This window comes from Salvia miltiorrhiza, chromosome 3 (assembly GCF_028751815.1).
Source record: "Salvia miltiorrhiza cultivar Shanhuang (shh) chromosome 3, IMPLAD_Smil_shh, whole genome shotgun sequence".
Lineage (NCBI taxonomy): Eukaryota > Viridiplantae > Streptophyta > Magnoliopsida > Lamiales > Lamiaceae > Salvia > Salvia miltiorrhiza.
In genome coordinates, this window is record NC_080389.1 from 41,846,994 (window position 1) to 41,870,491 (window position 23,498).

Here is a 23,498-nt window from a genome sequence, read left to right on the forward strand (position 1 = left end):
GCTCAAAAGAAAGTAGCCAGTTAATTAAATAAACATGTGGCTTTAATGGAAATGAACAATGATAGCTCGCTTTAAAGTCTGAAGTCCAAAAACAATAATTAATAAACTGGGCGACTCATTTACTGAATAAGAATCGGCTCATCCACTGATAAATAATTGGGCTCCATCAAAATAATTACTGCAAGGCTTAACTAAAGAAGTAGCTTCAGCCCAAGTGATAATAGTAATTAATGTGGGCTGGAAAGAATAAATCTCAGTCCAATAGGCAATTTAATCGGCCCAAATGATGAATTAAACTGGCCCAACAAAATATAAATGGGATTAGAATAATACACTACTAGAAAAACGCTCATAGATAACGGATTTTATCCGTTATCTATGAGCAAAAAAACCGTTGTGTATAGTGGTGTTATCTATGATACGTATCATAGACAACGGTTTAAAAACCGTTATGTATGTGAGAATAGATAACGGTACGAGACGCTCATACATAACGGTATGAAACCGTTATCTATAATGATTATACATAACGGTTTATACCGTTATGTATGAGGATTTTTCCGTTATGTTTTGTATTTTTTTTGTTTTTTTTCCTATCATAGTTAACAGTTTTTTTTCTATACATAACGGTATGAAACCGTTATCTATAATGATTATACATAACGGTTTATACCGTTATGTATGAGGATTTTTCCGTTATGTTTTGTATTTTTTTGTTTTTTATCCTATCATAGTTAACAGTTTTTTTCTATACATAACGGTATGAAACCGTTATCTATAATGATTATACATAACGGTTTATACCGTTATGTATGAGGATTTTTCCGTTATGTTTTGTATTTTTTTGTTTTTTTTCCTATCATAGTTAACAGTTTTTTTTCTTTACATAACGGTATGAAACCGTTATCTATAATGCTTATACATAACGATTTATTACCGTTATGTATGAGGATTTTTCCGTTATATTTTGTATTTTTTTGTTTTTTTTACATTTTATAACGGTTTTTACCGTTATCTTTGATAGAAATACATAACGATTTTTTTGTACTTTTTATACTGTTATGTATTTCAACTACAACAAAATGATAAAATCACCAATAACAATATTATATATCATCCAAAATATTCATACATTACCATCCAAATGAACCAAGTATCAAGTACATATGATCATTGCATATTTCGATTCAAAATTGAAAGTACCAACTATCTTATAGCTAAAACAAAAATCTATCATATTATGTGTTCTAGCACCAAGTCCTCACGAACTAGTTGACCTGCAATGATGAATTTGCAGCAACTAACTTAGGAGAGAACCCGACACACAAGCTCAACTTGCCAATAGAAAAATAATCCAAATAAAATATGTGAAATAAAAGAAAACTGGACAAGAAAAAGATAACAAACAATATGTTGACTTTTGTTTCACACTACATCATGAATCACATTAGACGACAAAGGCAAGAAAACATTTCTTTCAAAGTGTCATTCATGACTCCCCGTTCCCTGCAACTTCAAGCAGCAGCAGCAATTAGATTTCCTTTACAAGATCCAAAATTGCAACAGCAAAACCAAGGCAAAATCAGTTTCTTGCCCTGAATTTTAAAGTTTATGTTGCTAAAACAAAATGTAAAAGTTCAGGGGCTTCATAAAACTGAAAAAAACTAAGGGTCTAGTAAATTAGCAATCAAAACCTCAAGAGCCAAAATGAAATGCATATGACAAAATTACCATCTTCGGGTTTCTTCAATGTGCTTAGCTGTGTCTTTACTGCCATCCGTTTGACAGACTCAGCTGTAATTGATTCAACATTTCAGAGGAAGATCTGAAACAGAACAGGACTAATCAGTTTATGCATTAAAAATTGGAAACCAGAGAAGCCTATTTCTAGTTGAAACATAAAAATTTAAAATTTAATACCATCCATCCTGGAAGGACATCGCTTTTTAATGGACACCAAAAGCTCCATTCAAGTTGATATAAGAAGAGCAAAGTATTCCAATTTATGCAGAAGAAAATTGCAAACGAAAGCAACATAACAGGACCAACTAAAGTGAATTAAGAAGAGAAAGATACCCTCCAAACTGCATTTTTTTTCCCTGTGCCAATGATGCATGGGTGATGTAAGCAAATAACTGCACACAAGCATATGGACCTCTAGCTGAAACCACAGATGCTATTACAACTAATGCCTTCACTAAAACTTCAACTGATGGAAGGAAAGGAACTTGAGAGTCTGTCACATTTTCTGCATCACTGAATAAAGAAAACGACTTACTCTAAGGGGGGAAAGCATCTCAGACACCAAGGAGATGAACAGGATTAGAGCAATATGTAAACCAAGAAAGGAGCAACTTGAAAGGGTAAGTCCAAGCAAATAGATTCACAATTGTCATATTGGAAGCCACCATAAGATATCAAAAATGCACCAAGATGCGTACTGTTTTAATGATAGAACTAGCAAAATGATAGCAGATATTGAGGACAGAATCAAAAACCACCGAAGACAGCAACAAAAAAATATATCTCTCAGTGTCTCAACCTTCCTTAACTAGTGGGCTAGCACCTATCATCCTAAGGCTTTTTGTACTTGCATCCGGGAAATGAAAATTTTGAGCAGGTCATTGTTTTTGTTAAGACACCACCAACACATTCGAGAAGGAAAGCTTGTATCTGTTTAGACTTTCACGGTTTCACCTATCTAAATTTCTGAAAGGTTCATCTAGTAATTCAAATAAAAGCCACACAAGGAACTAAAATGAAGCAAAAGAAGGAGTGTATGACTATTGAACTACCTCATCTTAAGAATAATAGTCTTTTCTCCAACAACAGAGAGATAATTCAAAAATTCGAGCAAAATAGCTTCAGCTAATAGATGAGATGCACCAAGAATCTTCCTGGAAGTGCCATATGCTGCTTTCCTTATCTCCCAATTCGGGTGGCACAGCAAAAACAAGATAAGCTGATGCATAAGATTAAACAATTAATAACAGAAAATTATAGCAACATAAGAAAAGGAGTATCTTAATATTAATCACCTGTAGGAATGCCTTGGTAGAAAAAGTTTCCAATAGCCTGCAGCATAAGAGACAGGTCAATTTAAACAATTGGACATCAAATTTCGTAAGATCATACATCAAATATTTTTCATAGCTTCTAATTTAAAATGCCAAGAACTTTAACTTGGCAAGTGTATCTTAGTCACAACATTGAGAACTTAATGCTAAATAACAAAAAGCACAAGTCAAATGAAGCATACCTTTGAGAGTAATCACATGTCAAATGAAGCATACCTTTGAGAGTAATCAACAAGTAGAACCTCAACAAGGTCAATGCACGCCATTAAGTCCTCAACTGACAATTTTGATGCCTGCAAAACTAAAATAATATTAGCTAAGTGGATATAGGAAAAGGTCTAAAAAGGAATGTTAAGGCTTTCCTTCTTTATAGCTGCAAAAAAGATTTTAGCTTTGACATTTTTCAACTCCCCTACAAAATGCAGAAAACGATATTTTGATACTTCCACAAGTTGAAAGAATACTCTTCATTGCAGCTGTAAGCTGCATTGCAAGATTAGTTGTAAGCTGCATTGCAACAGGAGAATAACATATAAGCATTAACAAAAAAAAAAAATTAGAATCTCACAAATTCTGAAATTATGAAATGCTTTCTAATTAATATCTAAGTAAGAAGGGAAGGATGGCCCCGGATGACCCAGCAATCAGGCCTTCTCTTTGAAGCTGTTACAATCTAAAAGAATGGGCATTTAGTCTTCTGATAACTTCTAAATGTGCCAGTACATTATTGAAATTATATGTGAAGAGGTGCACATGCTGACATCAGGGTAATGGATCAATGATTCCTACTAACACTGTCAAAAAGTTTTAAGTGTCCAGAACAATTAAATGTGTAACCTACTTGTAGGATCTCCAATGGAAACAACAAGGGTTTAGGCAAGAGTGCCATCTCATCATGCCAAGCAGAAGCTGCAATCCTCAAAGCATCAGAATCAGCCTGGTGTAGAGCTCCCACTGTAAGGACCTAAGAGTAACTTTTCAGCTATATGAAGCTTACAATCAATGTCAAATCAAATGGCTGACAACTGAAACTATTTTCGGATGAAGAGTTTCTGTGGTGAATGAAATCCTTTGACCAATTAAGGAGTAACATACCACATGTTACCCACCTTCTTAAAATCAAAGGGATCTGTTCTTGTGCCTCAGGTGTTAAAGGGTAATAATCATGCTGAGGTGTTTTAGACCGTCGGATCCCTCGGCATTATGCAGTGCTCCTGAAGACAAGGCAGGCAAACTAAAGTAATCAAGCCATATACTCTATATCTTTATGTACATCATCTATGCTAATGAAGCTAACTACTTTGATAAAGTCTCAAATATTCACCAGTCACGATTTGATGTCACTGGAGTTGAGTCGGCATCATCTGGTGTAGGTTGGTAAACTGCCTCTGGTCTATAATCATCGGATTGGTAGGGAAAGGTAGGTGCTTCTGGGGTGACACCATCTGGATGCTGGAAGACTTGTTTGACTAACTCTGTGGTCACAAAACACTCACTAGCTTTCACCTCTCTCTGTTGATAGACATATAATATAATAATGTATGAAATTCATCACCAAAAGACATGCAACAGAAACTACAGCAGGTACACGCAGAAAATAAAGGGGAAAGAAACAAGCATAATTGTCTTTTGATTATCAAACAGTTAGCTGTGCAGAGAGTTTCGAATAAGTAACTAGAAGTAACAACAAACACCCAATTCATTGAGTCTTTGATAAAAGCTAAATATAGAACAAACAACAATCTAAGAACTGATCAAAAGATTCAAAACAAAGACGCGGAGGAACTATAGTAATCAACTATAAACCTGGAAAGGATATGCCATTAAGTTTTGATGAAGTGATTCACAGGAAATTAAAATTTATCACTCCAATGCTAGTAGAACAAACTCATCACACAGCTATACACACTATACAATAACAGAGTAAAATTTGAAACAAATTCAAGCAAATTTGAAATTCTAATTCCAAAAACTTAAGAAAAAGCCTACTGTAATTCAAATTCTGAAAGAGAGGGCTTACCGTGTGCGGTGTGCGTGAGTTGCCGTTGGATAGACGGACGGCGGTCTGAAAAGGAAGCGGCGCGGCAGATCGTGGAGGCGCGGCGAAGACTGGAGTCTGGAAAACCCTAGCCCATCTTTCTGACTCGTTTCTTCTCTTCATCACAGCTAGGGTTTTAAAACCCTAGCCCGCCACCGCCGCACAGTCGGCCAATAAAACACGCCGGAGCAAGAACGAGGGCGCGACGGAGGCAGACCGAGGGCGCGATGGACTGGGGGAGCTGGATGAAGGCGCGGTAGATCGGGGGGCGCGGCGGACTCGGGGAAGGCGCGACAAATTGAGATTTGGGGGGAGGCGAACTAGAGAGAAGTGTTAGGGCTGATAATATTTTCAAATTTTAGGAATGGAAATCTTTTTCTTTTTTCTTTTATTTAATTTTTATTATTCAATTTTGGGTATTTAGGTTTCTAATAATATTTTCAGATTTTATTTAAGTGTTATTTAATAAAAAAAATATTATGAGTTTTTTATTTCTCAAAGTCTATATCTAGGAATAAATTCAGATTTTAGGATAAACAATTTATTTGTTATTTTTAATATAATATAATATAATATAATATTATTTTAAAAAAATTAACAAAAAAAATTATACATAACAGTTTTTAGAGACGCTCATACATAACGGTTCAAAAACCGTTGTAAATGACTCTTATACATAACGGTTCTTTAACGTTATAAAATAACTGTTATAAAAGATGGTCATAGATAACGGTGGCTTAACGGTTTTGTAATACCGTTATGTATGCAACTAATAGATAACGCAAAAACATAACGCATTTGCTCAAACCGTTATCTATGCATTTAGACAACACTACATAGATAACGGATTTTCGCAAAACCGTTATCTATTCCTAAAAGTGCGCTCATACATAACGGTTTTTGAAAAAAACCGTTATCTATTCACTGTTATGTATGTAAACTTTTGTAGTAGTGATAGCCCATCATAAAATAAGCATCAGCCCAACTCCTTAAATAAATCAAGCCCAAAACACTTAAAATCTGTAGCCCACATAAAAAGAAGGCCCAGTTCGAATTTAACATAAGGAAAAGCCCAAACAATTAAAATAAAAAGACAGCCCAACCTTTCTCTCTTCTCAAGCTTTCGGTCTCTCTCTCTCTAATCCCAAGGACCGCTCTTCACAAAGCTGATCCCTCTCAAATCCGGCCGGCTTCCTCTTCCTCGGCTGTTCAGCGGCCGTCGGCTCCGGTCGACCTCGACTTCCGACGCGTCCAACCTCGACGCCGTCTTTTCAACCCAACAGTGGAACCCAAATCGAGCCCTAAAATCTGCAATTCACAGTTGCCGCGCTCTATCGAAATTGGGCGGCCGATCGCCGTCTGGGGACGCCGTTGCTCCGGCCTGGAGCCCGTCGGCCTTCTCTCCTTCTCCTCCCCTCGTTTCGTCTTTCAACATTTCCGAGACCGAGATTCAAGTTTCCTGTTCTGAGGATTTAGCCCGCCTCTGCCGCCGCTTCTCCGGATTCCCTCGTCCCGACGTCAACAGAGGCTCCGTCGTCGCGCCGTCTCCTCAAAACAGAGCAGGGCAGCAGCCCGTTCCTTTCTACAGCTAAGTTACATCTCGCCCCCTTTTCTACTGGTTCTTAGCGTAAATTAGGCAAGAATAAAGTGTAATCTCTTCTTGCTTGCATATGAGCGCATTATGCCCGTCTACTCATACTTGTAAACTGTCACTTGCTCGTGAATGCATAGTTGGTGTGTTTACTAAGTTCAAGATACTTATACCTCGTCTATCCTTGTGAAACTACTCATGATCATGCTTGGTATGAATGCTTACTGGTATGAATAATAGGATAGCATTATTACCTTGAAGTATGTTGTTGGTTTGTGGCTGAGCTTATGAATCAAATGAGCTGAAAATAAGCCGAAGCTTGAAGCCTTTATGTTGGTTGGATATTGTTTGGTTGTTGTCGATTTACTAGAACTGAAGTAATTGAAGTAGTATAATTGTTGGTTCTCTTTCGATATGTGCAGGTGAAAATCAAGAAAAAGAAAGCATTGAGCTAAGTCTTACCTTGATACTTTGGCAGAACTCCGGTTGCTCTTTGATAATTTTGGTGAAATAAAGTGAGAGTGAAAGTTGCATCTGTTGGGTGGGTTGATACTAATAGAGAAAATGACGCAGCATACTTGAGTATGCTAGAAGGATGTGCAGGAATCGGGTGGCTGGAAGTTGAGGTTTGAGGGAACCGAGCAACCATTGGAGGGCGGCTGAAGAGATGGAAGTGCAGAGGGTGGTCGGTTACTCTGCAACATTCTTTTCTTTTTACTTTCTCTCTCTTTGACTTTTGTACCCAACACTTGAGTGAGTGGCAGTAAGTGGCCCATATAAATCCAACCTTGTGATATACTAAATGATTTTCATCAAGCTGGGAACTAAACTGTAATCCGTGAACTGTAAATAAAATACTGGCTTCGATTTTCTAATTATCGCATTTCTGTATCTGCTTGATATCTTTTTCCTTGCCTGCTAACTTGATAAACTATAGTGTCTTAAATTAAATCTGTGGATTTAATCTGCTTTGCACTCGGAATAATTCCACGAGTTCTAGTAGCACTAATAAAAATATAACTGCTTCTGTTTCTTGATTAATAAATAACATGACTTCGCTAAATCAGTTATAACTTGGAAAAATAATAATTACTGAATAGCTCAATAATCCTCGTCGCGATTTACTCACGCGATACAAAGCATAAGGCTAAAATAATAACTCCGTCTCTGATAAAAAAAATCAGGATCATAAGCTGGTTTCATATATAACTGGCAACTGGATTTCATTTACTGAAGGATACGATATTAACTATCGCATTACTGGATTTAAATAATATAAAAAGAGCGGGTCACTACAGCCGTCGCATCTCGTCCTCGCGCCGGTGTTCCGCCGGAATTTCGCGAATTTGTGGCACGAGAAGCATCCTTGAAAGACGTGGAGATGCATGCTCGCCTCACTTTGGATTTGGAGGAGCACATTTGGTCTTGTTTTGATCCGATTGAGCCCTAGGAAACTATTGTAATTTTTATTTTATTAATTAAGTCTTTAATTTTATTTAAATTATTGTAATGTTGAATTTTAATTTTAAAGAAAATTTGAAATTTTAAAATTAAAGTGCAAAATTGAGGATTTTGTGAAAATGAAGATCTAAGACACAAGGGCTGTGAAGGGCTGTGTTTTAGGTGGGGACCACCACCTAAGACACAGCCTAAGACACTTGCATCAGAGATGCTCTTAGGGATAGTTTAGTTACTTTCCAAATTTTGATATACAAAAGAATGAATTTTAGAGAGAGGATGTAACTTATTAATTTTATGTTGTGGTATTTCTTCGTAGCTTTCCATATTTTTTTTTTTGAAATTCAATTTTTTTGGAACAAAATAAGGTGGTGTTCGGTTTATAGGATAAGATAGGATTAGTTATGTAATACTTATGTTTGGTTGAGTAAATAGGGACCGAGACGTAATCTCGAGATTATGCCACGTATGATTAGTCATGGCTTATGAGTCTTAGCCTACCCCTATGACAAAAATAATCTCGAGCTAATTCAATCTCGGCTAATCTCAGGACAATTCAATCTCGAGCAACCGAACACTCTCTAAGAATATCTATATAATATATAAAAGATGAGTTTTTTCCCTCTATTTTTTCTCTCTCTTCTTCCAACAATTTTTTTACTATTTTTTTCTTTTTATTCTCTCTCTTCTTCAGCAATTTTTTTGCTATTTTTTTCTTTCTATTTTTTATATTTTAATTATTTTCTAAACATCATCAAATTTGATTAATGGAAAAAATAATCAATATGTATCTTAAATTTAATATAATATAAAAATCATCAAAAATAAATTTAAAATGAAAAAGTTATGAACAATTTAAAATATTTTATTTTCTGTCTCTTCATTAAAATTTATAACTTTTTAGTTATGTTTGTGTATGAAAATATTTATTATGATGAATAATACTCCCTCCGTCCCGCTCCAAATGTCTTCTTTCTTTTGGGCACGGAGATTAAGAAATGTATATAAAGTAGATAAAGTGGGTATAAAGTAGATAAAGTGGGTTGTTGGAAATTATTTAAGGGTTAATAGCCGCTAAATCCTATAACTATTTTTGTTTTCGCGTTTTGCATTTTTTTTAAAAAATTTGCCTCAGTATATCACAACTAATGAAGGAGTCGCGATTTGCATCATGCGATGTCTTCCGGTAAAATTGAAGATGACTTGGTAGCCGGACTTATCTACGTGGCATAGAATTCCGATAGGCAAAACGACGTCGTTTTGCCTTACGTTTTATTTAAGTTGATTCATATCAAAACGTCGTCGTTTTTCTTCTTCTTAGAATTTACAACCCTAAATCCTATAACTAGGGTTTATTTGTGGATTGAATCTCATAATTTTCAAATTGAAATTAGGGTGCATAAGATTGGGTGAAATGGTGAATTCATCGTCCTCATCGCAATCGTCCCAAAAGATTGTTCGTAAACCCGGAAACACTAATAATCCCGAAGGTGAGTTGAGGTGCGACCATGAGCTTCCTGTCGAGTATTTCACATCCAAGACCGAGTTGAACCTTTTTTGGAGGTTCTATTGCTGCTGAATTCGTCGATGGGATGATTGTGGTGTTTGGCATTGGATAGATCCGGAGCTCACTTCGTACTACAAGGGTTGTTTCCACAATGTGCTGGTTCAAAGGAACAAAGCCCGTGAGCTTCTTGACTTAAATGGGCTGAAGGCACAATTTGAATCAATGATGTTGGAAGCTTCTGCATTGAAGGAAGAACTTGCCCTTCAAACTGAAGCTTTTAGAGATCTCCAGAAGGTGAATACTGCAATGGAGGTGATGATGACCAATTTGCAGTGGAAGAATAGGATTTTCTTGATTTTCATGGTGGTGTTGAGTCTGTGGATTTTTTTTTTAAGTTGATTCCTGCATTATTAGGATTTATAGATGATATTAAGCATTGGGCTTTTTGTATCTCAAGTACTATGTAATCAGTTTTCTATGTTCATTGCAATGAACAAATTTTCCTAGAACAAGTTTTTTATGATATTAAGAGTTGAAATGACCATCGAAAACATATCTTCTTCATATATCATCACCAAAAGGCAGGTTTCAAACATCTATAAAACATGTCATAAAGATCATAACTGCAAATACTGTTCCACACCAAAATAAAGGTCATAATGTACCTAAGATTATAAAACAAAGTTATGATCTTGCAAAGCCTAACTCTAAGTGTTGGCTGATTCTTGAGTGTTGCCAATTTCTTGCACAACTTCACTTCTTGCATCATGGCTAACAACCGTCTTTCTTGCACCTCGACCTCTTCTTGGAGCTTTGAATTTGGCATAAGTACCTCTTCCAGCTGTGTAGACTCCACTTCTCAGTTGAGATCTTCTTGCTTCAGATACAGTAGGTACAACACTACTTGAAGTCCCTGTTGCTTCTCCAATTGTTTCAGGCCTTGCTTTCTTTGGCCGACCCCTTTTTTTCTGAAATACAAAGTTATAACAGTAAGCAAGTGTTCATTGATGGTGCAATGAAGTAGAATGCAGAGACTCTAATCTTTTCTGTACCAGTGCTTTGGTCATTGGATGGCAATGTCAGGTTTTGGCAATTCCTGATATTGTGGCCTTCTTGCTTGCATTTCCCACAGTGCATACCTACACCATGCTTACTGAGCCTCCCATCTTCCCTATCTTCAGGTGCCCTGACCCTCTTTTTCTTAGGTCTCCCAGCCCTTTTGGTGAAAGTTGGAGGTACCACCTTCTCAACCTATACCTCAGGCCACATATTTGACCCTCTTATGGGCTGCAAACCTTCCTCATATGCCAATAAATACCTCCCAATGGTGTAGTATTCATGCACATAGTCATAAACATCAAGATTCATGAAATGAATCACAACCAACGCATGAAAACAAGGAATGCCAGACAAGTTCCAAACCCTACATGTACAGCTTCTATCACCTAAACTCACCACAAACTTATCAGCCAAATAATGGACCTCAAATTTATCTCTTAATGCAGGATATACCATGCATTGGCTACTAGCTTCCTTTCTTCTTTCTACTATATTCCTAATTGTTGGACAAATTCTATCATCACACTGCCTCATCTTTTCATATTTTTCAACCTGTCTAACCATTAAACTTGTTCTAATCTCTTCAAGCATATGTATGATATGATTACCTCTGGCTGCAAGGAAGTAGCCATTGAATGTCTCGCTGATGTTGTTGTCAATGGAGTCACTGCAAACTTGTGTTGATATGAATGCTTTGCAAAATCGATGGAAATCTCTTGCCATGAAGTCATCATATGCTTGCTGGTTCTCTTTTTTCAAGTCTTGTACAGCCATCTTGAAGTCAGCCTCATTTGTGCACCTAGCTGCCCTCCACAATAGATTCTTGAGTGTAATCCCTTTATGTTGCTTCTTCCAGTTCATATATACGTGCGTCGCACAATTTTTGTGCTCAGCCCTCAGTGCAATGGAATGCACTACATTCTCAAGTCCGTACAATATACAAAAAACTTCACATTAGTATGAGCTTATGTTAACAGAAAAATAATTGAAAGTAATGCATTACCTTCTGTTGGTCAGATATGAAGCTCCACCCCTCACCATCTCCAATTTCAAGGTCTTCACAGAGTATGTTGAAGAACCATCTCCAGCATGATTCATTCTCTTGTTCCACTACAGCCCATGCCACAGGAAACATTTGATTGTTTCCATCATTTCCTGTGGCACAAAGTAAGATACCACCTAGATAGGTCTTGAGGAAACACCCATCTAACTAGGGATGGCAATCGGGTACGACAGGTATGGATAGTGACTATCCATACCCATACCCACGAACTAAATGGATAGTGGTTGCTAACCACAAAACTATCCATGAATATCAAATGGTATCCAAACCCGCTACCCGCGGATACCCGCTACCCGTCGGGTATCCGCGAACCCGCTATCCGACGGGTATCCGTCACCCGTTATCCGCCGGATATTCGCTATCCGCCTGATACCCTCTATCCGCCGGATACCCATGAAATAGAATTTAAATATAAATTTACAACAAATTTGAGAGTTGAGAGGATGGAGTTGAGAGGAGGGAGGAGGGCGGAGGTCAGCGACTTCGCGAGGAGGGCTAGGGGAAGAAGCGGCTGAAGGGGAGTCAGGGGACTGAATAGCTATGTTAGGGGCGTAGGGGAATCAGGGTTTAGGTTTAGCTGAATATTAGACTTTGGGCCTTATTGTCTAGGCCTATTTTAAGATATAAAATGCTAGCTCATAATCTCAAAATATATATTTAAAGCCCATATTTTATAGAAGTTTTTGTGGATATTTGACGGGTAATTGACGGATAATTGACGGGTAATTGGAAGGTATTTTTCGCGGGTAAACGGGTTTCGTGGGTATGGATAGTAAGTATCCAAACCCATACCCACGAACTAAATGGATAGTGAATTACAACCACGAAATTATCCGTGGATATCAAATGGTATCCAAACCCACCCTAATGGGTTCGGGTTTTCGCGGATATCCGCTACCCGCGGGTAGATTGCCATCCCTACATCTAACCCAATGATAGGTCTACAACTCTTCTTGAAACCAATTCTCAAAGATGAAAACCCAACATACAATCCTTTGAAAACATTACCCTCTTTCATAATTAATTGAAACCTGCCATGAGGATCTACCATTTCAAGTTCAGCAAGATACATAGGAATTGTTCCATAATGTACCTCTATAAAGCCCTTCACTATCTCTTGGGCCTTCTTCTTGGCTTTATACAGCCTATCTCTATACACATCTGTCTTAAATCTAACCAAAATGTCATCCCTCAACTCCTTGATACTCATATCATATTTAACCCTGAAAACATTAAGGTACCTTGCAGCAATCCAAGTGGATGAAACCATCTTGTTCCTGGTCTGCCTAATACAAGTGTGATCACCTGCATATTGTTTGATTTTGAATATTCCCTCTTTCCTCTGCAGACTACCCAACACCCTCCATGGACAGGGAAGAGTACACTTAGCTAGGCAACACTTCTTACTCACATTTCTAAAATGAATAAACCTACCTGTTTCTATAGCCACATTGGTCAATGCACTTCTGCATTGTATACCATCTTCAAATTGCATCCCTAAAACAATCTGCAGGTCAGCATGGCAACACTTAGGGTCATAGATTACCCTCTTCTTCCTATGCCTCTCACCCTCTAACTCTTCATCAGTTTCAGATGATTGCACATCATCCTCACTGCCCTCATATTCAGAAACCTTCTCTACACCAGTGTCAAAGTCCTCTATAGCCTCTGCAGTATCAGCAAAATCAAACAAGTTCCCTAAATCTGCTATTGGATAAATTCTTCATCTGAGATATAATCTAAGTCATCTAGACTAACCTCAGAGTCCACATTACCCTCAGCTTCTTCAATCCACTCAGTATCATCACTATCCTCCTCCTCATTACCCTCTGCCCCCTCCTCATTATCCACAGCCCCTGCCTTTGCCCCTGCCCCTGCCTCATTAGCCCCTGCCTCATTATCCACAGCACCACCATCATTAGCCCCTGCCCCAGCATCATCTCCCCACCAAAGACATCAGCTTCTGTAAGTTGATCTAATGTCAAAGCCCCTTCACATAAATAGCCCTCATTTTGTGATGCAACATATCTAACATTGCCATCACTTCCCTATCTCCATTTATGTCCATATAAACATCAGTTTCTGGGATTCTATAAGTTAGTCTACTCCATTTATGTATCCCTGAACACTTAATTTCATGCTCTAAGTCGAAATAGCCAAACCTATCTGAATCTAATGGCATTCTAATATTGAAGGTCGACCCTCCACAATATAGATACCTTCCATTCGATTTTGTCACAAACCTACCACCCCAACTAATGTTAATGGCGAATTTGGTACTGCCAAAAAATAAAAGAAAAATATATTAAGAACTGACACCAACAATAAACTAATGTCTAACACTACCCAACACTTCGGAAATGATAAAAACACAACAAACCTACAATATACTATACTATACATACACAAGACCCTATGGAATAACACATGCACTGACAACACATATTAAAGAACACAAGAAATATTAAACAAAGCAAGAAGACCTACCACCGAGGCGCCATTAAAAGCACCAACTCCTGCGAATGCGACAACTCTTGGCAGAAATGGTAGGGCCAAGAACAATAGAAGTCAATGGATTGAAAGAGGGGGGACCAGACGAATAAATGGTGAAAGTGAAAGACTTTTCACCTCTGTTTAACCCTAATTATCGATTAATTTTACCGCCACATGAAACGACGTCGTTTTGTGCAATAGGAAACGACGTCGTTTCACTACACGTCATTTAAAAAAAAATTAATTGCCATGTAGATGATAATCACCCTAGTCAGCAAATAAAATGCCACGTAGATTAATTTATGTTGCCGGAAAACATTGCCGGATGCAAATCGCGATTCCTTCATTAGTTGTGATATACTGAGGCAGATTTTTTTAAAAAAATGCAAAACGCGAAAACAAAAATAGTTATAGGATTTAGCGGCTATTAACCCATTATTTAAATATTAAGTATAGAGAGAGTGTGTATTGCCAAAAAAAGGAATGAAACATTTGGAGTGGGACGGAGGGATTACTATATAATGATATGCATAATGCAAATTTTCATTATCGAATAATTTTTAAATTTATTTAATAACTATAATTATTATTACACTTTGTATAAATTGAAAATTTATATTTTTAAATTCAAAATTTTATTGAGTAATTGATGTGAATTATTATATTTTATATTAAAATATACTCCCTCCGTCCGTTATTCATGGCCCGTTTCTTTTCGGCACGGGTATTAAGGAGAGTTAAAGTAGAAGAATAAATATGATGGCCCACATATTTAAGAGGTTATTAATACAACTAATTATTGTTGACTTTGAATAAAGCAACATATAATTATTCAAAATTCAACTGCTGAATTTCCCCCAAATTCAAAAAATTTAAAGAAATTAAGAAACACACATAATTTCCCCCAAAATTAAGCACCACCATTTCCCCAAAATTCGACGAAGCCACCATCATTTCCAATTCAAGAAATTAATGAAACACAACACCATTCTTCGTTATTTCTGCAAATTGCTTAACACCATCATTTCTCCCAAATTCAAGAAATGTAAAGAAATTAAAGAAACAAATCTACAGAGAAGCAACAATTAACACCATCATTTTCCCAAAATGGCCTCACTCGCCTCTGTGAAGCCACCAGAGTCTTTCTCTGCGATGGTTCTGGCGAAGCTAGGGTTTTACATTGAGGGAATTGGTGAAGGAAGAGAGGTGAGAGGCGAAGGGAGCTCTCCGTTGCAGCTGCAACAAGTCCGGCGAGCGAATCAGATGAGGATGGTGGAGGCGGCGTCGTGGAGGAGGTGAGAGTGGAGGCGGTTGGAGATCTACCGGAGGAGATATCTCTTGTCTGGTGCAAGAGAGAGAACGCCAAAGTGGAGAAAGAGAGACGTCTTTTAGGAGTCTTTTGGCTTTTTGTAGGTTAATTAGTGAGAATTAATTGAGCCCTAATTATATCTAAAATAGGAAACAGGCCATGAATATTGGGACAGCCCAAAAAGGAAAACAGGCCATCAATAATGGGACGGAGGGAGTATTTTATATTTTTTTATTTATATATTTAAATTTATCATTTAATTTCGATGTATGTCGTGGATAGCATGAACGAGCATATTGCATATACTAGTTTAGCCAAATAAGAAGGATTTGGAAGGGCCAAGTGAGCAGAGAGCAGCTATGACGAAACCCCCAAACAACTGCCACTACACTGGCGGTGTGTGGTGGCCGGCCCTCGTGGCCGCCGCCGTGAAACTCCTCCTCATTCCCGCCTACCACAGCACTGATTTCGAGGTTCACCGCCACTGGCTCGCCCTCACTCATTCCCTCCCACTCTCCCGCTGGTACTCCGACTCCACCAGCCAGTGGACCCTCGATTACCCTCCTTTCTTCGCCTACTTCGAGAAATTCCTCTCCATCTTCGCCGCCAGGGTGGATCCCCTTATGACCGACCTCTACCGCGGCCTCGATTACGCCTCCTCCCGCGCGATCCTCTTCCAGCGCCTCTCCGTCGCGCTCTCCGACGTCCTTCTTGTCTACTCCGCCTATAGATTGACTAAGAAGAGGAATTTTAGGGATTTAGAGAGGCTCTTGATTTGCGCGTTGGTTATTTGGGCGCCGGGGTTGTTTCTGGTGGATCATATGCATTTCCAGTACAATGGGTTTCTGTTGGGGATGTTGCTGCTGTCTATTTCGTTTTTGGAGGAAGGGAGGGATTTGATGGGAGGTTTCATTTTCGCTGTTTTGCTCTGTTTTAAGCACTTGTTTGCGGTGGCTGCGCCGGTGTATTTTGTGTATTTGTTTAGGCATTATTGTCGGGGTGGATTTCTCAAAGGATTTGCCAGGTTGGTGCTTATGGGTTGCGTGGTCTTGGCGGTCTTTGCTGCAGCCTACTTGCCGTTTTGGCACTATGGGCAGGTACATGTTTGTCTCAATCCATGCTACTTGCTAATGTTGAATGTTATAGAATGTGAAAACACATATAATCTGTGCCAGATCTTTCTTTTCTTCGTCTTTTTTGTGTGATCAATAGTTGGATTTGATGCTGGTTCCTAAACGTCGAGTTTGTTGTGAGTTGATAATATGTTTAGATGAAATGTTATCTAGTGGAGTAGACTCTCAGCAGGGAATTTGGGATGATAAGTTGTTTTTTGATTCTTGATGCATTTGAAGATTGATTGCTCCAGTTGAGGGTAGAGCATGTAATAGATATCTTAGCTTGTTCTTTGTTGTTTCTGGTTCTTATTTATTAACTAAATCTTATAGCTGATTCTTTTGTTTATTTTTTTCTATATTATAATCCACGTGTATGTGTCTGAGTAAGAAATTGAAACAGTATCGAAGCCCATACTGCTACTTTCAGGTTTTGCTGAATGGTTAATTTGCTATTCTTTGTTGTATTTACAGCTATCGAGGATGAGATGTGGTTGAAGATTTGTATTTACTGGATTGAGTTGGAGAGTTTTGTTAGTTGTTTAATTTCAATCATAGACATTTACGTATTGTATATTTTATCCACCTGTAACCTTGCAGATACGAGAAGTTCTCCAACGCATGTTTCCTTTTGGCAGGGGACTCTGCCATGCTTACTGGGCTCCAAACTTCTGGGTGTTCTATATAATGTTGGATAAGGTTTTAGGATTTTTGCTAATGCGACTAGGTTTCAATGTCCAAGCCCCAAAAGCCTCATTCACTGGTGGTCTTGTCGGAGATTCCTCGCCTTTCTCTGTACTACCCACGGTAACAACATCTACTCTCTTGTTATATGTACCATCATCTCAATCCCGTTATAGTTGCTGGCATTGTGCTTAGTTGTTAAGTAATTGTCATTTATCCATACGTCCTTCATTCTTGCCAGAATATTGGGTTTAAGGATCAATTGTTTTGCACTTCTTCTTATATCTTGTTTTCTTGAATATTAGATATTTGATAATCTAAGAGTTTCATTTGTTAATATATTAACCTTTAATTATGTGAATTACCGAAGGTAGTTTTTTTGATTAGTTGGGCAATAAATGCAGATCACACCTTTTATAACGTTCATCACAGTTCTCTTGGCAGTATCACCATGTTTGATAAAGGCATGGAGGAATCCCCAACCAAGGATGGTCTCTAGATGGGTATCATATGCCTATACATGTGGATTCCTGTTTGGGTGGCATGTCCATGAAAAGGCGTCACTTCACTTTGTGATTCCACTTGCTTTGACATCCTTGAAAAGCGTTGAGGATGCTAAGCATTACTTCTTTTTGTCCATAGGTAAGACAAAACGCTGTAACCTTTATACTTTAATTTCTTACCTTTATTTTGAAATTAGTATCAGTTCTCTTTTCTGGATTGAGCATTTATCCACTCATACGATGCTACCACATCTAAGTTGTTTGATATGCAATTGCAAATAAATTTGGATCTCATCTGTCTCTCAAATAATTGTGTTCAACTGTCCTGTACTTTGGTTATAGTATTATTTAACAATGTTGTTACATGAATGATATGAGTCTACTAAAGATATTTATTGCTCAGGGCTAACGAAAGTTGTCTAGTCTAATAGAGGATATTGATTGCTGAAGGCTAACTCTAGTTCCCCCCCCCCCCCCCCTCCTCTCTCTCTCTCTCACACACACACTCAGACTCACAATCGTAGATATCCCACTTCTGACACTTGAAGGTTTGCTTTGTGTTATTTTTGATTTATTCATCATCATCTAAAGAATGCATATGAAATAATTGAGGAAGGTACAGCTTAACTTTAGAAATTGGCCCAGGGTGGTTACTAGTTAGTGCAATAGAGTAAAGATGTTTGTTGGTGTTCTACCCACAGCAACAGGGGCTTGTGAAAGTAGTGAAGCTGTTTAACGCCAGCCAACTTGCACACAGGCATAGTTGTGTAAAAGTAGTTCCATAGGATGTCAGATAGTTATCTGCTTGGGCTGATTTTTGTTGCTGATGTTGTTTGATAGTAGCGGTATTTTTAATGTTAATCTGGATTACATGCATCGAGCTTACTCGTGTTTCCATTATTACTAGTGCAGTATCTTGCTACTCGCTGTTCCCTCTTCTGTTTGAAGCACAAGAATATCCTATTAAAGTCGTGTTGCTGCTTCTACATGCTGTTCTGATGCTGTTCGGATTTTCTGCATTTTTCCCCAAGCCAAGCACTACAAGAGACGCAGCAGTAGTCAAGGGAAGAGATAACAATTCGGAAAGTCATGCTTTCCGTATTGGGTGGTTGGGAAAATCGTACCTTGTTGGCTTAGTAGTGGTGGAGATATGGGGGCAATTTCTGCATCCTATCATTTTTGGTGATGCCCTTCCTTTTCTACCTCTTATGATGATTTCTATATACTGCGCGCTTGGGATGTTGTACTCTTGGATTTGGCAACTAACACAGATCGTTTTGACCAATTAATTGAGGGCACAAACTTGTGTGCATCAGGATGTACGATGCACTGGTCCTAGTTAAACCTAATTAAGGTTCATTAATCCCAAATTAGGATCTATCAATCACGATTAGGATTTGATTAGGACCGGTGCCACTCGATTGAGTTGGGATCATCTCAACTCTCATAGCTAACAAATAACCAAGATTATGTTGTTGTGGGAGCACTTTTGTTCAGCTTACTAGGAACTTTATGTTTCAGTGGACCTCAATTGTTGAGATACACATCTCGTTGCCTGTGCTTTTGAAAGATTCTAAATGTACAACACTTTTTCCACTTTTATTATATTCTACTTCCTTATTTTGATGAACGAGAAAGGCAAACAATATTGCACACCAACATGGTGTTCTCTTCGGAATTTCTTTATTATAATCTTGTACTTTTGTTTTGATTTTTTTTGTTTTTCTTTGACTTGGGGGAGCAGTGGGATTTGAATGTTAGATCTCATTATTCATAAACAAGAGTTCGCATTGTTTGAATGTATTCTCGAGAACATTTGATACTTTTGTTTGATCAATAGAGTTTGCGTTTTAATATTATTTTGCAGTTAGCCTGCGTTAGTTTGATAAAATGTAAGATGTAGTAATTTTGTATTGTAGTTTTTTTTTTTTGAGGAATTTTTTTTGTATTGTAGTTTGACTTCTGTATAATCACAATTTTTTTTTTGAAAGATTAATATTGAAATATATATCTATAAAAAGGACCAATCATTCAAGAGTGGCAGAATGAGTAGAAGAAATATGCATAATCCTTTTTTTTTTTGAGAGAATGAGTAGAAGAAATATGCACGTAATAATTTTTAAGAATTGATCTTCACATCTTCTACAATCTCAATAATATCCAAAATACCTTCACTAAAAATGAGTTCATTTCTCGCTTTCCAAATTTTCCACATAGTGTATTGACAAATAAGAATAAAACACATTTTGTTTTTTGCTCTTTTCCCCGACCTTCCAGAATGAAATAACTAAAATGGTTATACACTTCAGGAGATTCATTTAAAGAACAATTTAGCCACATCCTTACCAAAGCCAAACTTTAGCAGTAAGAGCATCTCCAGTGGGCGGCTCTAGAGCTGGTTCAAATCGCCCGCCTAGAGCCGCACCACCGCTGGCGCACCGGGAGGACTCAAAGTGTATTGACAAATAAGATTAAAACACATTTTGTTTTTGCTCTTTTCCCCGACCTTCCAGGATGAAATAACTAAAATGGTTATACACTTCAGGAGATTCATTTAAAGAACAATTTAGCCACATCCTTACCAAAGCCAAACTTTAGCAGTAAGAGCATCTCCAGTGGGCGGCTCTAGAGCTGGTTCAAATCGCCCGCCTAGAGCCGCACCACCGCTGGCGCACCGGGAGGACTCAAAGTGTATTGACAAATAAGATTAAAACACATTTTGTTTTTTGCTCTTTTCCCCGACCTTCCAGGATGAAATAACTAAAATGGTTATACACTTCAGGAGATTCATTTAAAGAACAATTTAGCCACATCCTTACCAAAGCCAAACTTTAGCAGTAAGAGCATCTCCAGTGGGCGGCTCTAGAGCTGGTTCAAATCGCCCGCCTAGAGCCGCACCACCGCTGGCGCACCGGGAGGACTCAAAGTGGGGCCGAGGGGGCGAGCCATTGTCCGGTGGTGTGACAATGAGCTTACACTCGAGGTGATCAGGGTGAGCCAACAATCATCCTTGAAGTTGTCGCATCCCAAGATCTGTGGATCTGGCACGCTTATTTTGGGATTTCTAGCTTGAACAATGACATCAACGTGCTCAACGCATTGTCATTGTTTAATGAAGTTCTTGAATGAAAAGCTTCATCGATCACATTTCAAGCCAATGGCTCCTACTACACGATGAGTATTACTTGACCGACGGCATTCACCCCAATTGGTCCAGTTTCGTGAAGAGTCCTACTTTTTCGTCGGACCAAAAAAGTAGAAGATTCAAGTTGATGCAAGAAGCGGCTCAGAAGGACATTGAACGAGCTTTCGGCATCTACAATCACGTTGGGCAATCGTCAAATGACCAGCTCGTCTTTGGTAGAAGCAGCAGTTGAGTGACATCATGTTTACGTACATCATTTTGCACAACATGATCATTGAAGACAAAGGCGAGTACACATCAGAATGAGAATATGAGATCAACGACGAGGCTTCAAGTAGCTCGGCTATATCTCATCCTTGCACCAGAGCTCCACCGAAATTTCGACAGTATTTAGCTTGACAATCCTCCATTTGCAAGCTTCAACTCGGATTTAATCGAGCCTTGATTAAATTAATTTATTTTAATTTTATTATTGTATTTTATTTTATGTATTGTATTTTATCTTAATTAATATAATGTTGAAATTTAATTTTAATGAAATTTTGAATTCAAAAATTGAAGAGTAAAAATAAAATAAAATGAAAATGGGAAAATTAGAGCCCATTTTAAAGCTTTTGTATTGGAGAGTGGAGGCTTTAAGGTGGGGATTCTGGGGAACACTCCCTTAGAACATCCACAACCCAAAGTCCCATGAGGTACTCTCAAATGTACCCTGTTGGGAAACTTGTGGAATATCCTAACCCTTGTTTTGATGATACCAAAATTCATATGACTTAAATGTAATAGACTAGAATCGTTTTGAACTCAAGTGTTAGAGTTCGTTTCTAGTATAGTTGCGGTGTCGAAGACTGAAGACTGAAGAATGAAGACTGAAGACTGAAGACTGGAGTTACCAACTGAAGTATCAGTTGAAGAATCAGTTGAAGACTGATTATTTAATGCGCGCCATAGACTGATACTAAAGTCAAGTATCAGTTGAACATTCCTCCTAGGACTGATCTTCCAATGTTCAGAGGAAGCCACGTACGCTCAAGTACAGCCGCATTAAATGCAGAGATATCTCAATATCTTATCTCTGCAGAGGTCATTCCTATCTGGTGGCTACTTTTCAGAGATGTTACATCTCCTGTCCTTCAAAGAGAGTCGTTTCCACACAGACAAGGAACCTCGAAGATTGAAGCCTCAGCCCAAATTCGAATTGCTCTCCAACGGAAGAAATCTTGAAGACGATTTACGCCAACGGATCTATTCAAGAGTTCTCCTACAAATAGCGCTCGAGGATCATTTCAATCTTCACCGATTCAACGACATAAGCTGAAGCTCTGCCGAAATAGCTACTCAGCCTAAAGCTTAACCGCTCAAAGCTTGAATCGAAGAAGAGAATTACAAAGCCAAAATCAGTCACTGCTGATTACATACATTCTCTTAGACCCTAGGCATATATTCTGTGTACCCAGAAGCCAAAGGTCAAACTTGCTTCAAAGAACTTGTTCTTTGTAAGTATAGTTGGCACTCGTTTAAACCTCTCCCCCATAAGAGTGTTTGAGTGACTCGGAGATTCAGGAAGGTACTCTGAACTCTGAAAGGGAAGTCTGAGCACGAGGTGTGCTTAGCAGGGAAACCCTACGCGAGTTGTGTAGGTGCTGAAATCCTATACAAGGTGTGTAGGTGGGGAAACCCTACGCGAGGTGTGTAGGTGCTGAAGAGAGTTTATCTTCAATTTACGGTTTGCAGTGCACCAGGCAAGCACTTGCGGAGTGGATTGTTGGTCTGATCAACCAGCCGTGGATGTAGGAAAGAGTTTTTCCGAACCACGTAAAAGTCTCTGTGTTATTTATAGCTTTCAGTTTTACATTCTTAACTGTGCTATTTCAATTGATAAAACTGAACACTGACTAACAGCTAGAGAAACCCTAATCCAACTATCTGCTCCACCGAGGCTATTCGAAACTAAGTTTAATTTCCGCTGCGTATGATATCAATCTGACTCACTATCCTCTGATAGTAAGGAAGAGAGATATCATCTTTATCTTTGCAAACACGACTGAAGCCCTTACGTGGATCAGTTAAGTTCCAGTGACTTAACTGATAACTCTTTACTGAAGAGCTTTCAGTATCAGTCGTCAACCCTGTTGGTCAATACTAATTTCGGTTAAACAGGTGTCTGGTTTGCATGAAAAGTTTCTTTTCTATCTCTGACTGAGATCCCTCTGATTGAGGTTGGTAGATAGATTAAAAATAGCCTATAGGTGTATTTCCCCCCCCCCATACACCTATTCGAGACCCCCCGGACCTAACAATTGGTATCAGAGCAGGTTGTTCGCAAGAACTATCTGTCTCTGACTAGTTCCTACTTGAACTAGATCCTTCCTTAAAGGTCTCGAAAAAGTTTTACTCTTTCTTATTTTTGTGCTTGCTTTTTGCTCTATCTGCTGTTATCTGTTCTCTCTTTTTTGATG

General features: G+C 38.3%; 2 protein-coding genes across 3 annotated transcripts; one reads left to right on the plus strand and one right to left on the minus strand.

The window, feature by feature from the left end:
• Nucleotides 1-10,378: 10,378 nt before the first annotated feature.
• On the minus strand, nucleotides 10,379-14,019 carry LOC131018820 (uncharacterized). Its single transcript, XM_057947526.1, has 6 exons — nucleotides 14,013-14,019; nucleotides 13,569-13,718; nucleotides 12,802-13,497; nucleotides 11,734-11,885; nucleotides 10,929-11,651; nucleotides 10,379-10,639 (listed from the first exon to the last, which is right to left on the minus strand). Exons 1-6 carry the CDS (start codon nucleotides 14,017-14,019, stop codon nucleotides 10,379-10,381), a joined length of 1,989 nt encoding a protein of 662 aa, XP_057803509.1.
• A 1,847-nt stretch (nucleotides 14,020-15,866) lies between these two features.
• Nucleotides 15,867-19,524, plus strand: LOC131015825 (probable dolichyl pyrophosphate Glc1Man9GlcNAc2 alpha-1,3-glucosyltransferase). Of its 2 annotated transcripts, none has more exons than XM_057944260.1 (4): nucleotides 15,867-16,692; nucleotides 17,308-17,514; nucleotides 17,796-18,033; nucleotides 18,807-19,524. In XM_057944260.1, exons 1-4 carry the CDS (start codon nucleotides 15,955-15,957, stop codon nucleotides 19,181-19,183), a joined length of 1,560 nt encoding a protein of 519 aa, XP_057800243.1. In that variant the 5' UTR covers nucleotides 15,867-15,954; the 3' UTR covers nucleotides 19,184-19,524. The 2 variants fall into 2 exon arrangements, with proteins under 2 accessions (XP_057800243.1, XP_057800244.1); XM_057944261.1 differs by having other exon boundaries at nucleotides 15,881-16,692; nucleotides 18,802-19,524.
• Nucleotides 19,525-23,498: the final 3,974 nt, after the last annotated feature.

What these genes read in the sequence shown, in the direction of transcription:
- LOC131018820 (XM_057947526.1), bottom strand. An exon ending in TCAATTAATTATGAAAGAGG is followed by an intron (nt 11,886 to 12,801) that starts GTAATGTTTTCA and finishes TTTGTGCCACAG; the next exon opens with GAAATGATGGAAACAATCAA. An exon ending in GGTCAAATATGTGGCCTGAG is followed by an intron (nt 10,640 to 10,928) that starts GTATAGGTTGAG and finishes TTTGTATTTCAG; the next exon opens with AAAAAAAGGGGTCGGCCAAA.
- LOC131015825 (XM_057944260.1), top strand. Translation starts at nt 15,955, where the DNA reads ATGACGAAACCCCCAAACAACTGCCACTACACTGGCGGTGTGTGGTGG. An exon ending in CGTTTTGGCACTATGGGCAG is followed by an intron (nt 16,693 to 17,307) that starts GTACATGTTTGT and finishes GTAACCTTGCAG; the next exon opens with ATACGAGAAGTTCTCCAACG. An exon ending in TTACTTCTTTTTGTCCATAG is followed by an intron (nt 18,034 to 18,806) that starts GTAAGACAAAAC and finishes TTACTAGTGCAG; the next exon opens with TATCTTGCTACTCGCTGTTC.